The sequence below is a fragment of the Aethalodelphis obliquidens genome, unplaced genomic scaffold (assembly GCF_003676395.1).
Source record: "Aethalodelphis obliquidens isolate GAN/ISIS:26980383/991018 unplaced genomic scaffold, ASM367639v1 scaffold8, whole genome shotgun sequence".
In the NCBI taxonomy this organism is placed as follows: Eukaryota; Metazoa; Chordata; class Mammalia; order Artiodactyla; family Delphinidae; genus Aethalodelphis; species Aethalodelphis obliquidens.
This window is the reverse complement of record NW_020837952.1, coordinates 2,972,960-2,991,041: the sequence shown is the minus strand read 5'-3', so window position 1 is coordinate 2,991,041 and position 18,082 is coordinate 2,972,960. Positions and strand designations below refer to the sequence as shown.

At 36.7% G+C, this 18,082-nt stretch overlaps 1 protein-coding gene across 10 annotated transcripts in view; it reads right to left on the bottom strand.

Moving 5' to 3' along the window:
- Positions 1-4,600: 4,600 nt before the first annotated feature.
- Positions 4,601-18,082, bottom strand: part of ATF1 (activating transcription factor 1) — a 54,917-nt gene continuing 41,435 nt past the window's right edge. For 8 of the 10 annotated variants that reach the window (XM_027106269.1, XM_027106267.1, XM_027106273.1 and 5 more), the window contains 4 exons: positions 13,956-14,086; positions 10,971-11,153; positions 10,726-10,885; positions 4,601-6,141 (listed from right to left, as the gene is read on the bottom strand). In XM_027106269.1, the coding sequence (XP_026962070.1) occupies positions 5,997-6,141; positions 10,726-10,885; positions 10,971-11,153; positions 13,956-14,086 (619 nt within the window). In that variant the 3' untranslated portion in view covers positions 4,601-5,996. Of the gene's footprint in view, positions 6,142-8,029; positions 8,150-10,725; positions 10,886-10,970; positions 11,154-13,955; positions 14,087-18,082 lie in introns of all 10 variants that reach the window. The other 2 variants (XR_003432768.1, XM_027106271.1) reach the window with 2 other exon arrangements.

The window sequence follows — 18,082 nt, the reverse complement described above, 5'->3', positions numbered from 1 at the left end:
ACAAATTGTAAAAATTTTTGTTCTAGTTCTGTGAAAAATGCCATTGGTAATTCGATAGGGATTGCATTGAATCTGTAGATTGCTTTGGGTAGTATAGTCATTTTCACAGTGTTGATTCTTCCACTCCAAGAACATGATATATCTCTCCATCTGTTTGTGTCATCTTTGATATTTTTCATCAGTGTCTTACAGTTTTCTGCATACAGGTCCTTTGCCTCATTAGTTAGGTTTATTCCTATGTATTTTATTCTTTTTGTTGCAATGGTAAATGGGATTGTTCCTTAATTTCTCTTTCTGATTTTTTTTGTTGTTAGTGTATAGGAATTCAAGAGATTTCTGTGTATTAATTTTGTATCCTGTGACTTTACTAAATTCATTGATTAGCTGTAGTAGTTTTCTGGTGGCATCTTTAGGATTTTCTGTGTATAGTGTCATGTCATCTGCAAACAGTGACAGTTTTACTTCTTCTTTTCCAATTTGGATTCCTTTTATTTCTTCTTCTTCTCTGATTTCTGTGGCTAGGAGTTCCAAAACTATGTTGAATAATAGCAGTGAGAGTGGACATCCTTGTCCTCTTCCTGATCTTAGATGACTTGCTTTCAGTTTTTTTTACCATTGAGAATAATGTTTGCTGTCGGTTTGTCATATATGGCCTTTATTATGTTGAGGTAGGTTCCCTCTATGCCTACTCTCTGGAGCGTTTTTATCATAAATGCGTGTTGAATTTTGTTGAAAGCTTTTTCTGCATCTTTTGAGATTATCATATGGTTTTTCTCCTTCAATTTGTTAATATGGTGTATCACATTAATTGATTTGCATATATTGAAGAATCCTTACATCCCTGGGATAAATCCCACTTGATCATGGTGTATGATCCTTTTACTGTGTTGTTGGATTCTGTTTGCTAGTATTTTGTTGAGGATTTTTGCATCTGTGTTCATCAGTGATATTGGTCTGTAATTTTCTTTTTTTGTAGTATCTTTGTCTGGTTTTGGTATCAAGGTGATGGTGACCTCATAGAATGAGTTTGGGAGTTTTCCTGTCTGCAGTTTTTTGGAAGAGTTTGATTAGCTCTTCTCTAAATGTTTAACAGACTTCTCCTGTGAAGCCATCTGGCCCTGGGCTTTTGTTTGTTGGAAGATTTTTTTTTTTTTTTTTTTGCGGTATGTGGGCATCTCACTGTTGTGGCCTCTCCCATTGCAGAGCACAGGGTCCGGATGCGCAGGCTCAGTGGTCATGGCTCATGGGCCTAGCTGCTCCGCGGCATGTGGGATCTTCCCAGACCGGGGCACGAACCCGTGTCCCCTGCATCGGCAGGTGGACTCTCAACCACTGCGCCACCAGGGAAGCCCCCTGTTGGAAAATTTTTAATTTTTTTTTGCGGTACGCAGGCCTTTTACTGTTTGTGGCCTCTCCCGTTGCGGAGCACAGGCTCCGAATGCGCAGGCTCAGCAGCCATGGCTCACGGGCGCAGCTGCTCCGTGGCATGTGGGATCTTCCCGGACCGGGGCATGAACCCGTGTCCCCTGCATCGGCAGGCGGACTCTCAACCACTGCGCCACCAGGGAAGCCCATATTGGAAGATTTTTAATCACAGTTTCAGTTTCAGTGCTTGCGGTTGGTCTGTTCATATTTTCTATTTCTTCTTGGTTCAGTCTTGGAAGGTAGTACTTTTCTAAGAATTTGTCCATTTCTTCCATGTTGTCCATTTTATTGGCATATAGTTGCTTCTAGCAGTCTCTTATGATCCTTTGTATTTCTGTGGTGTCCATTGTAACTTTTTTTTTTTTTTTTTTTTTTTTGGCGGTACACGGGCCTCTCACTGCTGTGGCCTCTCCTGTTGCGGAGCACAGGCTCCAGACGCACAGGCTCAGCAGCCATGGCTCACGGGCCCAGCTGCTCCGCGGCATGTGGGATCTTCCCGGACCGGGGCACGAACCCGTGTCCCCTGCATCAGCAGGTGGACTCTCAACCACTGCGCCACCAGGGGAGCCCTGTAACTTCTCCTTTTTCATTTCTAATTTTATTGATTTGAGTCTTCTCCCTTTTTTTCTTGATGATTCTGGCTAATGGTTTATCAACTTAGTTTATCTTCTCAAAGAATGAGCTTTTAGTTTTACTGATCTTTGCTGTTGTTTTCTACATTTCTTTTTCACTTATTTCTGCTCTCATCTTGATTGATTCCTTTCCTGCTATACTAACTGTGTGGGGGTTTTTTTGTTTTGTTTTGGGGGTGGTTTTTTTTTTGCTTTGTTTTTTGTTCTTTCTCTAATTGCTTTAGGTGTCAGGTTAGGTTGAGATTTTTCTTGTTTCTTGAGGTAGGATTGAATTGCTATAAACTTCCCTCTTAGAACTGCTTTTGCTGCATCCTGTAGGTTTTGGGTCGTGTGTTTTCGCTGTCATTTGTTTCTAGGTATTTTTCGATTTCCTCTTTGATTTCTTCAGTGATCTCTTGGTTACTTAGTAGCGTATTGCTTAGCCTCTATGTGTTTGTGTTTTTTCACTTTATTTTCCTGTAGTTGATATCTAATCTCATAGTGTTGTGGTCGGAAACGATGCTTGGTATTTCAATTTTCTTAAGTTTACCAAGGCTTGATTTGTGACCCAAGATGTGATCTATCCTAGAGAATGTTCCGTGTGCACTTGAGAAGAAAATGTATTCTGCTACTTTTGGATATAATGTCCTGAAGATACCAATTAAGTCCATCTGGTCTAGTGTGTCATTTAAGGCTGGGTTTCCTTATTAATTTTCTGTGTGGATGATCTGCCCATTGGTGTAAGTGGGCTGTTAAAGTCCCCCACTGTTATTGTGTTACTGTTGATTTCCCCTTTTATGGCTGTTAGCATTTGCCTTATGTATTGATGTCCTCCTATGTTGGGTGCATAAATATCTACAATTGTTATGTCTTTTTCTTAATCATTATGTAGTGTCCAAGGCATAATACATTTTAACTGGAGAAAAACACAGGTTTAACTAGTAACTTCAATATAATAACTGCTGAATGACTAAATGTATATGGTAAGATTTCCAAAGCTCTAAAACATGCCCATTCTTTATGCTCTATTCCAGCGGTCCCCAACCTTTCTGGCCTCAGGGACCGGTTTCGTGGAAGACAATTTTTCCACAGACCCTGGGGGGGATGGTTTTGGGATGATTCAAGCACATTACATTTATTGTGCACTGTATTTCTATTATTAATACATTGTAATACATGAAATAATTATACAACTCACCATAATGCAGAATCAGTGGGAGCCCTGAGCTTGTTTTCATTTGCCACTCACTGATAGGGTTTTGATGAGAGTCTGCAAGCAATTGATTATGGTCTGTGTGCAGTCAAACCTCTCTGCTAATGATAATCTGTATTTGCAGCCACTCCCCAGCGCTAGTATCTCCGCCTCAGCTCCACCTCAGATCATCAGGCATTAGATTCTCATAAGGAGTGTGCAAACTAGATCCCTCACATGTGCAGTTCACATTAGGGTTTGTGCTATGAGAATCTAATGCTGCCACACTAGATTCTGACAGGAGGCGGAGCTCAGGAGGTAATGTGAGCGATGGGGAGTGGCTGGAAATACAGATGAAGCTTCGCTCGCTGGCCGGCTCCTCACCTCCTGCTGTGTGGCCTGGTTCCCAACAGGCCATGGACCCATACTGGTCCATGGCCTGGGGGCTGGGGACCCCTGCTCTGTTCAATAAAATTAAAGGGTTATCATTTTATATGCTCAAGATGTGTTCCTGGGCAATAATGTATTTCCATCAATATAACAAATTAGTAAATTATTTAAAATAGTTAATTGAACTAAGGAACTAATTTCTTTGGTCTGATGAATTTCTGAAGTCTGATAATTTCAGGTTTGTACTACAATCACCTTTAAAGTGTCATAAGCCCCACACTGAATTCAAATTAGAAAAACATCTAGGACGATAATTTGGTATGCATTTATGGAATCCTCAGTGGCTTGCCCATGCCTGTTACATATAGCTAAACTAGTTAACATTATCTAGTGAGCAAGGCCCTATTCCAGCAATGTGTAGGCTGTGGAGAATTTACATATATGTGTGGATGTCCAGTTGTTAAGGTACTAAGAGCTAGGCTACTGGAGCCAAACACAACACCTACCCAATATATTCTTTTAAAACACTCTGGATATAATCCACTGACCCCATACCTAATATTCTTTAGCCTAATGGGTGACTATTTTGAGACTCAGGCTTTACACAGGACAGGGATATAAGTAATCCCACTGGTGATCAGACTTTATCTTTCTTTACATAAACTGCTGCCAAGTCAACAAAATCCCATTTTAAAAGATGCCGTTAATGAAAAATTTTACTAGGATTAATCACAAATTTATCTGTTAGGTTAAGATTTCTACACGACAGGCTCCTTAACCATGTCCTAAACACTTGTAGAACAAAATAGTTAGCTATCTTCAGTTTGTTATAATTGGTTCTGACTGAATCAAAACATATAAACATATCCCCTTCTTAAAATAGGTAGTGTAGCCCAGATTTTTAAATTTATCCTCATTTTAAAACTAGAAATGCACTATAGTTAGTATAATTAACACAGTGGCTATCAGGAAGCTTGTCATTCGTATATCAAGCAATATATTTTACATTCGGCAAACTTAATTTTTATCAAATGTCCTTTAATTTCATAGACAACAATATGATACATATTGTATAAGAAGCACACAATAGTTTTGCAGTACAATTTCAAAGTGTATACAAATTGGAATACAGAGGTTAAACACTGGTGTGCTGACAGCATTTTTGAACTCTGGATAAACTGCATACAAAACTCACAATTCAAATATTAGCCAACCTGGAAACTTCCTATAATATAAAAATGATACTTTGAGATGCAAAATATTTTTTACTAACAAACTATATAAACATTTAAAATAATCATTAAAAACTCAACTTTAGAATTTATAAAGATTAGCTATAAAAATATATTGGCAGTCACATTTCTTATAAATGTACCATTCACTACATTACAAAATAGTCTCTCACATAAAATTGCCTTAGTAACTGTACTATTTTAGAATCTGATAAACCTTACATTAAACCAATTATAAAATCCTCTTGGAAAACTTTGGTATGCATCTTCAGAAGGTTTTTAAAACACTCTAACATCTCAAGGGCCTGTAAACATTCCATTCTATTAAAGCACAACAGAATAAGTAATGTGTATTTAACTGCATACAGAATATAGAATCAAAAAACAATTTATTAAATATTTGTAGAAAATCACCATTCCCAGAGTAACCAAAAAACAAACGATTTAAAAGTATCAAACTTTTAAACAATTCTCTTTCCATTCTGATAAAAAAAATGTTACAAAAATCACCACACTCCATTCATGTACCTTAGATGCCTTTTAGGACAAGGCCTCAAAAATAGTTAACCCAGTCTCAAAAATCCTCTCAAGTTCAATAAACAAACTTTTAAACACCCATTTAAGACCTGATGATAGAGCAAGTATACATAATCAGAACACATAGTTTATATATTTAGTTGTATATTAGCTTTTTTCTATTTGTAATTTAGAATTTATTGGCAGAAGTTGCACACACACACAATTGAAAAAGGTAAATTTTAGGAAACGGTAAGAAATGCAAACCTATAGGGTAAATTGATTTATTTTTAAAAATCTGATTTATCAAATTTCATCTTATCTGCCATTTTTGGAATATGACAACTATTGTTATTTAGAAAATTTGAATTTGTGAAAGTTTATTTCTTGTTTCTTGAGTATGTTTAATTTTTACAGAGTTTCCAGTTGTGCCAGTAACCTCCTTGAGGTCTTTTTCCACTTTATCCTCTGTCACCAGATCTCTTGCATAAGATATTTATCTTTAAGTTGCAAAAGCCTAAATAAAAAGCTTCATTTTTGACCTTTTAATTCATAAAACTCCACTAAAAAAGAAAAGAAATTCCGTCTAATTTTTAGGCAAGTCCACAAAAATATTTTCTTTCTTAAGCATCAAACACTTTTATTAGAATAAAGATCCTTCAAAGTTTTCAACTCTTCTATTAGAGTTTTATTTTGATTTTCCAGGACTGCAACTCGATTTTCCAGACATTTCACATATTCTTTCTTCTTTCTGCGACATTCTCGAGCAGCTTCTCTAAATGTAAGCATTAAAAAAAACAATGTTAGAAAAAAGTGCACATTCCTTAAATGGTAAATGCACTTCAGTAATCTTCCCTGGTCATTTTCCTCATTAAAAAAAATTAAGGTATAATCTATATACAGTGAAACACAATGATCTTCAGTGCAGAATTCAATCAGTTTTGGCAAATGCATATACCTGTATAACCCACCCACTCATCAAGACATACATTTTTATTGCCCCAGAAAGTTCCCTCATGCCCGTTCATCTCCCCAAGCAACTACTGTTTTGATTTTTATCACCATAGATGAAATTTTTCCTATTCTAGAACTTCAGATACCAGAGTCATACAGAATGTACTCTTGTGTCTCATCTCCTTTCACTCAGTATATTTTTGAGGTTTATCTGTGTTACTGTGCAGTGGTTTGCTCCTTTATATTGTTGGGCATATTCCACTGTATGAACATCATTACAATTTGCTGATCCATTCTCTTGGGCTGTTTTCTAGTTTTAGCTGCTATGCATGTTCTTGTGCCAGTCTCTTTGTAAACATATGTCCCATTTCTCTTGGATAAATACCAAGAAATGAAATATATGGGTCCTCTTATTAACTTTTGGCACATAGACTCTCTAATTTTTATTTATTGAGTTTTAATTACAAACAGTGATTTCATTCTCAGTTTTGTACATGTCCTGTTAGAATATTTCTATGGATTTACATTCAAGTTTTACATACATATAGAAGTAAAAAGTATTACTTTGAGTATTTTTTATACTACGGACTGTAGATATTATCTGCAACTTGCTTTTTTTACACATACTATTTTAATGATGTTTCTATTGATATACTGGTACACAGTTCTTTGCATGTGGACATTTCATTGTTAATTTTCACTTCCCTAACTACTAGTGTGATTGAGCATATTCTCAAAAATTTAACGGTCTTTCAGATCTGCTCTTACATAATTTGCCTATTCATACCCTTTTCCATTCATACATTTTGCCCATTTTACAATTAGAAATTATTTGAAAGATGAACAACCTAAGAACTCTCAGTGCATTATACACAGTAACCCTTTATCTGTTTCTACATTATTTTCTAATCTACCACTTGATTTCTGATATTTTTATTTCTTAATGCAATAAATGCTCTTTTTTAAACTCTTTCTTGGCTTAAATCAAAATGTGATACACTATGTATTTCTCTCTAAATTTTATCTTAAAGATTTTATTGCTTAATTTTCACAGTTAAGTCTTTAATCCATCTGCAATTACTTCTGTATATGGTATAAAATAGGGGTCCAATTTAATTTTCCTCCAGATGTGGAGTTGTGTCAGTATCATTTCAAAAATATATTCAACATTTTTTCAGTTGGGTTGTACTTCTGATTAATTCAGAAGATCTAAATCTGTTGTTTTTGGTTAGACATGTTGCAAATATCTTCTATAGGTTTGAAGCTTATATTTTCATTCACTTTGTCTTTTGATGAAAAGTTACTCATTTTAATGAGGATTCATCAATTTTTCATGTTAATTATTGTGTGTTTATGTGTGTTGTTTTAAGGAATCTTCCTTATACTTGAAACCATGAGGTTATACATTTTCACCTAAAAGTTTTTAAAATTTCACCTTTCACATATATGTTTTTAATCCATTTAGTATGATTTTTGTGTATGGTGTGAGGAAGAAATCCAATATATTTTTTCACATATAAATAACTATCTTAGCACCATTTATTGGAGTCCCTCCTTCCCCCAATAATCTGCCCTACCAGGGTTTCATGTATTCACAGATCTGTTTCTGAGCTCCCTACTCTATTTCACTGGTGATTTTGTTTATCTCAATGCCAATATAACATGATTTGAATTACCACAGCTTTAAACAAAACTTGATATCTCCTCACCTTATTCTTGTCTGGAATATTTTGGCTGCTCTTGGCCCTTTACTCTTCTACAAATTTTAGTATCAACTTGTCAAGTTCTTCAAACAACCTGTTTGGGTTTTGATTGGAACTGCATTGAATCTATGGATCAATTGGGGGGAAAAATAGTCATCTTTATAATACTGAGTTTCCATATCTATGGACATAGTATATTTCTCCATTTATTTAGATCTTCCTTAATGTCTTTCAAAAACATTTTACAATGTTTTCTGTAAATGTCCTGCACAGCTTTTGTTAGATTTATTCTCACATATTTTATTTATTGATAATATAAATGATATCTTTTAAATAATTATTTACCAAACTCTTTATTGATGATGTGAAGAAATACAGTTGATTTTTTTTTTTGCGGTATGCGGGCCTCTCACTGTTGTGGCCTCTCCTGCCGCGGAGCACAGGCTCCGGACGCGCAGGCTCAGCAGCCGCGGCTCACGGGCCCAGCCGCTCCACAGCATGTGGGATCTTCCCAGACTGGGGCATGAACCCGCGTCCCCTGCATCGGCAGGCAGACTCTCAACCACTGCACCACCAGGGAAGCCCTACAGTTGATTTTTGAAAACTGATTTTGTATCTACTAAACTCATTACTTACAATAATTTTTCTCTAAGTCCATTTGGTTTGTTTTTTTTTTTAAATCAAGCAATCGTATAAAAGATAGTAATAGTTTCTATTTTTTTCATTTAAATCCTTGTAATTTCCCCTCCCTTTTCCTGTTTTACTAAACTGGCAAGGGCTTCTGGTACAAATGTTGATTTTCAATTTCAAATAGTTTGCAGACAGATCTTCCTGGATATTCTAAGCAGATGAATATATCTTTGCTAATAATAATAGTTTTATTTTTCCTCTCCAATTTTTATCATTTTTATAGTCTCTTGAGCTTTGATGATTTACAATGACATCCTTTTTTTTAAATACAAAAGACATACTTCTTTCCCTCTCTCCACTCGATTACTAAGACTTCACAAAACTCATTCTGTCGTCTGCTCTTTCTGCTGACTCTTGCTCCTGAAAGGCAGTGTGGGATTCCCTAAGACTTTGGACTCTAAAACTTGGACCCATGAATTTAAACCCTACCTCTATCAGTTACTAAGCAGTGTAACCTTGGTCAAGTAACTTAACTTCTCTAGGCCTCAGTTTCCTCATCTCAAAAAAATGGAAATAATTTTTTGTGACAGTTGCCTAAGGGGTTGGCACATATAATGGAAGCCTAATTCCTTGGGTAGTCTGATTTTTCAACTTATATTTGTTAGAACTCAATGTATGGGGAATTCATTAGAGCCTGTGTTGAAGTTGCTTTCTCCAACTGGGGGCACTAATTTTTAAAATTACAATTCTCAGCTTATGGATGTAGTACTTCTTGGGTCTTGACCTCATGAAAAATAATCTGTGATCCAGTTCTCCAGCCTGCAGAGGCCCCAGGCTCTGTCCCGAGTCCCCTCTGCATACCAAAGCTATACCAATCACAAAGATCTGAATTTATCCCTAGGATATACAGGGGCTGCTTAAGTGCTTATTTAACATCATGGTCCTGGGCTTCTGGTTCGCACATCTAACCTCAATAGATTTCTCTTACTTTCTGCATGCTCATCCAGTCATTTAAAAGGATGGTTTTTATCTTTCATCAAGCTTTTATTATGTAGCTGACCTTACATTGTCAGAAAGAGAAGTCACACTCTAGTAATTTTTAACAAGTCTTTTGGGTTTCCTAGGTACACAGTCATATCATATCAGCAACAAGATACAATTCTTTTCTAACAATTTACATAACTTACTTCATTTACTTGTATTTGTTGGAACCTCCAAAACAACAGACGGTCCCTGCCTTGTTACCAAGTCATTTACAGTGATGCTTCCTCTTGTTTTTAGTAAAGAAACATTTTATCTTGAAGTAATTAAATGTATCCATCTGGTCCTTTTATGGTAATTTTTATTGCTCTAGAAAATTATCCTTTATTCTAATTTTCTAACTTACTGGAGAGGACCTGAAAATAGAACCTGATTATAATTTTAAAAATTTGTTGTATCTGTGGCTATTTACCCTTTTTTGTTTCTAATATAGTTTACTGGTGTCTTTTCTTTTCCCTTGAACACACTGCAGAAGGCTACCCATCATATTCTTTTTCTCCAAGAACTAGTGATTTTTAATGCCTGATGTATATGTAGTGCATATAGCAATGTTTAAAATACATTTAAAACAAACAAATGTTTCTGGGGGTTAAATGACTACTATATTTCATGATCAAAATTCATTTTTAAGAGCAATTCTGTATCCAGAAGTATATTAGGTATTATGCAGAATCCTACTAATTCTTGCCTATTCTTACTCTGGTCAACAGCAAGCAGCAAATTATTATTTTCACTTAACTTTGTCATCTGAATAAGAACAAAATATATTGTTTGAAAAGTTTTGCTTAACAGTGCTATTCAAAGGACACAATAAAAATAGAAGAACTCTAGGTTATATATTAAATAAAGAAACTATGCAAAGGGACTCACTGATCCACTGGAAATGTACTAGACATAATCTAAAACTCTTAAAATAATGTTGATATAATCCCCTCTCCTTGTTTCTAATATACAATCTCAGTTAATATCTGGTTATATTTTGAGGTTTATAAAAACATTACCCATTCTGATAGTATAATTTTACTACCTACCTATTTTTCATCAACCTTATTTCTCTTTTCAGTTGGGGGTCATCTGTCTTAGTTGTCTGAGATGTAAGGGTTACGGGAGATGTCATCACCACGGTTTGTGGTAGCGAAGTAGCTGAAGGTGTGGTACGGATCTGATATGTCTGCATATCTCCTGATGCAGCTGTGTGGTCAAAAGAATTAGTTAATTTGTAAGTGTCTTTGAAAGTACTTTGTGATGCTTTCCATAGATACTTAAGCAAACTTACTTTGTACAACCACCTGGTTGCTGGGCACAAGTATTTGCTGTCCATCAGAGGTCTGTGCATACTGGAGAATTGTTGTACCTTGTTGAGTACTGCCTGAATTTGTCATGGTTAATGTCTGAAGCCCCTGTACTCCATCTGTGCCTGGACTGGCCAGCTGTAAGGCTCCATTTGGGGCAATGGCAACTTAAACCAAAGAGAGAACATAGCTAATATAAGGCTGTACAACACACTAATGACAAAGGATTGGCAAAAAAAAAAAATTTGCTATTTATTAAAACAGGTTTAAATGCAATTCCACTTGATAACTGTTGACTACTTTGGGTGAGCTATATGTAAAACAAGTAAAACGGCATTTCTTCAGAAAATATTGTATTTCAGATACACTAATCTTAAATTTAGTCTCAAACTGTACAATAGCTGACTGGTCAAAACCCATTTGGGGCTCTATAGAGCATTCCATGCTGTTAATGTTGTCACAGCAATTTTGGGCCATTAGAAGAGGGTACCACCGATGACAAACTTTTAAAGGAAAAATAAGTAGTAGGAAATATTAACATAGTTTGTAATTTTTATTTAAAAGCATTAAAAAGATTGTATTTTAAAGTATTTTTGAATAGATAAGTGTGCCTATGGAAGAAAATTCAAAAAGGATAAAAGGTTACATAATGAAAAAGTAAATCCTCATACTCTTTCTTAGCTCCACTCTCTAGTGGTGACCACTGTTTCTGATTACCCTTATCCTTTCCCTACTACCACACAACAAATATTCCCATATACTTTAATTTATAAATAGACTTTAGAAGTAAAGACATTAAAATTTTTTAGGGGCTTCCCTGGTGGCGCAGTGGTTGAGAGTCTGCCTGCCAATGCAGGGGACACGGGTTCTTGCCCCGGTCCGGGAAGATCCCACATGCCGCAGAGCGGCTGGGCCCGTGAGCCATGGCCGCTGAGCCTGCGCGTCCGGAGCCTGTGCTCCGCAACGGGAGAGGCCACAGCAGTGAGAGGCCCGTGTACCGCAAAAAAAAAAACAAAACATTTTTTAGATTCAGAGATTCGTTTTAAACTTATACTAGGAATTACTTTCAATCTCCTTCCCTGCAACACACATTACATACATATATAAATATATATATAAAAAGTCCCATTATCCCTATTTATTCCACTGTCCACTCCCCACCCCCCTCCTGAGGTAAACATTATTTTGGTGCACAACCTTCCTAATCTTTTCCTATGCTCACACAGATTGATATATAAATATCGAAATAGGTTTATTTACACACATTATAGATACACATCTTTTGATGTTAAATATATATGTTAATACAGAATATTTTCATTTTTGCAACATATCTTCCTGTACTTGCTTAACAAATGTATATTTACCTGGTTGAATTTACTTCTTTGAAGAACTCAACTGTACTGTTCAATACAGTAGCCATGAGCCATGCGTGGCTATTTAAATTAACTAAAATTAAAATAAAAAATTCAGTTCCTCAGTCTCACCAGCCACATGTCACGTGCTCAGTATTCAGATAGTTTAGCAGCTACTGTACTAGACAATGCAAATACAGAACGTTTGCATCATCAAGTTCTACTGGATCATGCTGCCCTAAATATGCCTTGTACTGTACTTACTTCAGTTGTAACATATGAAATATTAGCCCAAGTTTCTTTGTAGTTTTCATAATTCTAATTTTTAATGGGTTTAGAATAATAAACCATTTAATATATCATAACTTTTAACTTGCTAATATGCTGCCTTAAAAAAATTTTTTTGGAAATAGCAATACATGTATATGATTAAAAAAAAAAATTCAGTTTTGTTTAAAATGAAAAGTGAACCTCCCAGTTGCCTCTGATCTCTGCTCCTAAGTTTCCTTCCTTGCAACTGCTATTCCCAGTTTCTTATGTGTCCTCACAGAAATATTCTACATATATTCTTAAAATCATATATTCATAACACATTTTAATGAAAGCCTACATGCGCCAGGCCCTGTATGCCAAGGTCATAGTTGTGAACTTACATTCCTTGAGAACAGATCATAAATAAGCTAACCTATAATTATATACATTCTGTAATTAAGCTACTATATTTTATGGCATTTATACGTAATTATAAAAAGTGAGGATGTAAGGCATGTGAGGATCTGATGAAGAACGCGCAGGTAGTAGGGATGACACCTCCAAAGATCCTGAGGTAGAAACAAGCTTCATGTGTTAAGGAACAGCAAGAAAGTCTGTGTGGCCAGAATGGCATCAAGTGGTAGGAGATGAGATCAGAGTGGCAGGCAAAGCCAGATCCTGAATGTAATGCTTTGTGGGACCTATTCTAAAGTCACTGGAAGATTCTGAGCAAGAATGGTGTGATCTAATTGACATTTTAAATAAACTGCTTTGGCTGAGATATGGAAAAGTATTAGAGCAAGAATGGAAGCAAGATGACCAATCGGATACTGCAGTAATTCAGATGAGAGTGTAGACTGAGGTGGTGGAGAGGATGACTGGAGATGGTGACAGGTGGTCAGATGGGACGCCAATAAAACTTGAAGAACAGGGGTTAGGAGAGGAGGGAGAGATTATCTATAAACGGACACAGCACAAGTGAATTTCTTGGGGTGATGGAGTGTCTTGATTGTGGTGGTGCTTAAGACAGCTCCATGCATTTGTCAAAACTCACAGACTTATACCCTAAAGTAAGTATATCATTTACAAGCCGTGTATCACTTACAAGCTGTATGACTTCAGGGATATTATCTGACTCTCGAAGCCTCGGTTCCCTCATAAATTGATAACTGCCCACCTCACAACAAAGTTGTAAGGAATAAATGAGATAATACTGAAAAAGAACTTTGCATTATTTCTGGCTCAAAATGTTATCCTTTAATAATCATCACTATAAAGTATGACAGTTTACACACCACTTCTGCAAACAGAAAGGTTAGTTTTTGTGTGTCTATCGGGTGGGAAATTTATTCCTATACGTACTGTACTGTCCGGTGCTAGTCTGATAGATGGGAGTTGGAACAGACATAGAAGTGACAGCAGAAACTCCAGGATTTTCTCCGTCTCCTTTTCTGCCCCGTGTATCTTCAGAAGATAGGTCTTTCAAAATTTTTCTGTGAAAAATAGAACTCTATTATTACTGTTGGTGATGAGGACAGCTTTACAAAGAAATTACTAAACCTTTTAAATCTCAGTCATCTGGTAGACACCTAAACTCTTATGTCAAGGAATCCTTTGTTTAGCACATACTGTGTTTTAGCACAAACTAGACTTTGTTTATTAGCAGGCTGGTTATATTTTAGTTTATGACGACCTGAAAAGAGACACTGAGCAAATACCCATACAGAGTGCCTTTCAATATACAAGGCCCTTGTAGAGGTATAAAATGTCTCCTTCCCCTACAGGAGAGATGGCTCCATTGTGAGGTATTTCATTAATTAACAAAGTACTATTCATTTTCTAAATAGTGTCAGTGACCTTTATTAAGAAGATTAAATTTTGGACTTCCCTGGCGGGTCCAGTAGTTCCAGTAGAACAATCCGCGCTTCCACTACAGAGGGCACAGTTCGATCCCTGGTTGGGGAACTAAGATCCTGCATGCCACGTGGTGTGGCCAAAAAATTAAAATGAAAAAAAAAAAAAAAAATACTACTATAAAGACTGGTGGTTGTCAAGGGGGAGTGAGGTGGGAGAGGGATGGATTGGGAGTTTGGGGTTAGCAGATGCAAACTGGTATATATGGAATGGATAAACAACAAGGTCCTACTGTATAGCACAGGAAACTATATTCAATATCCTGTGATAGACCATAATGGAAAAGAATATGAAAAAGAAGGTATATATGTATACATAACTGGGGGGAAAACCCCATTTTCCTAACTTTGATGGAAAGTACAAAAAAAAACTACTATAAAAATGCAGTTATCAGTGATAAATAAAATTGCTTATTTTAACGAGAAGTACATTTGATTCCACAGGCATCCCTCAGACTTGGTTAAAAAAAAAAGGGACTCATGGCAAGAATAAGGGGATGGAAAAAGATGCCTTGCTGAAAAGAAAGGTCTTCCAAAACACAGCTGGGGATGGAGGGAGCATAATTTTGTTTCTGGGGAAAAAAAGAAAAGGAAAAAAATGTTTACTCAAGAATTCTGTGTTTATTGTAGAAAAATCAGAAAACCTAAACTACTTGTGTGGAAACAATAATAAAAAAGAATCACAAAGGAAAAAAAAAACCCCTCAGCATTAAAAGGGATCTTTCATGTTATCTATGCTAACCCTCCAGCCAGTGGAGGAATTCTCTAGCATTGCTAACAGCCTCTACTTCCAGGAATAATTCATCTACAACTTCCAAAAAGCAAACTATTCAATTTTTGGATGGTTAGAGCTCATCCTTATTTAGACTCAAAGCTAATTCCACCCAATGAAGCTAGAGAAAGTTAAGCTTTACCCTAATTGGTTTGGCCAAAAAGTTCATTCGGGTTTTTCCATAACATCTCACAGGAAAACCCGAATGAACTTTTTGGCCGACCCAATATATCCATGTCCTTCTTTGCAATATTTGACAACTGCTGCAGGTCTTCTTTATTGGAGGCCAAATAATTTTAGATCCTTCAGCTGTTCTCTTACCACACATTGAAGATCCTTCTCCAGCTTGGTCTCTTTACTCTGGACAGTCTTCCCACAAAGACCTGCAAGTGTAGACTGTACTAACAGAAGTCCCACACAGAGAGCAAGAGAGGTGGCAGTCCTACAGGACTCTGTGTTAGCCATCTGTAGAATTGTCACAGTGGTTCCTAAACCTGCTTATGTACCAGAATCAGCTGGAGAGGTTTACTGAATTCAGATTCCCAACTGGTAACCCTAATGATCGAGTGGACAGAGCTCCAGAATCCATTTAACAAGCTGCCTGCATGGTCTTAAGCAGCCAGCCTCGCATGAGACTGTGGAACGCTGTGGCCATTTCTTCTTCAATTTTAAGTTACGAAACATTTTGAGCATAAAGAGAAGTACAGAAAATAAAACACCAATGTACCGTGTACCAAGAACCATTAGATGGTATTTTGCCATGTTTGCTTTAGGTATCTCATTTTTAATAGGAATTAACTTACAGATACACCAAAATGTCACTACCAATTCCTTTCCCTGCTCTTCTCCCCCCTTAAAGAGTACCATTATCTAAATTGTTGTTTACCATTCCCATATATATTACTTTATTTTTACTATATTTTGAGATATTATTTGCCACTGTTTTGCATTCTTCCTCATCCTCCTGCCTCATTCTTGGAGAACCTTAGTCTTTTGGACTTCTCTTTATCTGTATTCTTTCTAATGAGCTCATCTGTCCCATAGGCTTGAATACCTTGTGTATACTGATGACCCCTCAAATGATATTTCCTCAACTTCCCTCCTTAACTCGAAACTCCTATATCCAATTGTGTATTGAATACTTCCACTCAATAGCACCTCAAACTTAATACATCCAAATCTAATGTCAGATATCCTTCCACCGCTTGCAGTCTTACCCACGTCAGTAAATATCGACTGTTTTTCAAAAATTTTGGAGTCATTCTCTCTTTCTCACAACCTTTATCCAATTCATAAACAAATCCCATTGTCTCTATCTTGAAAATATATCCAGAATCTTACCCACCCTCATCACCTCCACTGCTACACCCCAGTCCATGCCACCGCCCTCTTGACTGAATAGTAGTAGCCTCTAACAGGTCCTCCTTTAGTCTACCCTTCTCTTGCTACATTCCATTCTCCACACCAATCATCAACAACCAGTCATCTTTTTAAAATGTCAGTCAGATCAAGTCACTCATCTGCAGTGGCTCCCTATCAGAATAAATGACACAGTCTACAAGGCCATAACTTGTCCCTGTGACCTCCCCAACCTCATCTCTGACCACTCTCCCCTTTATAGTCACCATTCCCCCCATCTTGCTACCGGATTATCAATTTTACTAATTCTTTTTCCCCCAAAGAACCACCTTTCAGTTATATTATCTCTATTAGTTTTCTCTTTTCAAGTTCATTGACTTCTGCTCTATTTTTCTCCCCTGGCCGTGCCATGCATCTTGCAGGATCTTAGTTCCCCCGCCAGGGATCAAACCCGGGCCCCTGGCAATGGAAGTGCAGAGTCCTAACCACTGGACCACCAGGGAATTCCCTGATTTCTGCGCTTAATCTCTATAATTTCATTTCTCCTGCTTGCTTTGACCTTATTTTGTTTTTCCCCTAGTTTCTTAAAGTGGAAACTTGTTGATTTGAGACTTTCCTTCTTTTATAAGTTTTTATTTAATAAGGTAAATTTTCCTCTAATTATTTCCCACTGGTTACAGCTCCAGATTTTGATATTTTCATTTTTCATTAAGTTCACAGTGCTTTCTAATTTCCCTTAAGATTTTCTGTTTGGTCCATGGATTATTTCTAAGTGTGTTAATTTCTGTATGTTTGGAGATTTTCCTGTTATCTTTCTTTTACTGGCTTCTAGTCTAATTCAAATATAAAAGAACTTTGCACAATTTCAATTCTTCTAAATTTGTTAAGGTTTGTTATGATCCAGGATGTGGTGTTTCTTGGTGAATGTTCTTTGTGCACGTGGGTAAAGTGTTCTAAAAATGTCAATTAGATAAGACTGATTGATTGCATTGTTCAGTTGTTCTATAATCTTGCTGAATTTCTGGCTACAAGTTCTGTCGGATACTGAGGTAGGTGTACTCAAATTTTCAGCTATAACTGTGGATTTATTTTGCTTTCCAGTTCTGTAAGTTTTTGATACATGTATTATGAAGCTCTGTTGTTAGATGCGTACCTATTTAGGATTGTTATGTCTTCTTGGTGAACTGACTCCCTCTTTATCTCTGATAATCTTCTTTGCTCTTAAATCTTATTTTGTTTGCTTTCTTTTCCTTTTCTTTTCTTTTCTTTTTTTCAGTACACGCGCTTCTCACTGTTGTGGCCTCTCCCGTTGTGGAGCACAGGCTCCAGACGCGCAGGCCCAGCGGCCATGGCTCACCGGCCTAGCCGCTCCGCGGCATGTGGGATCTTCCCGGACCGGGGCACGAACCTGTGTCTCCTGCATCTGCAGGCGGACTCTCAACCAC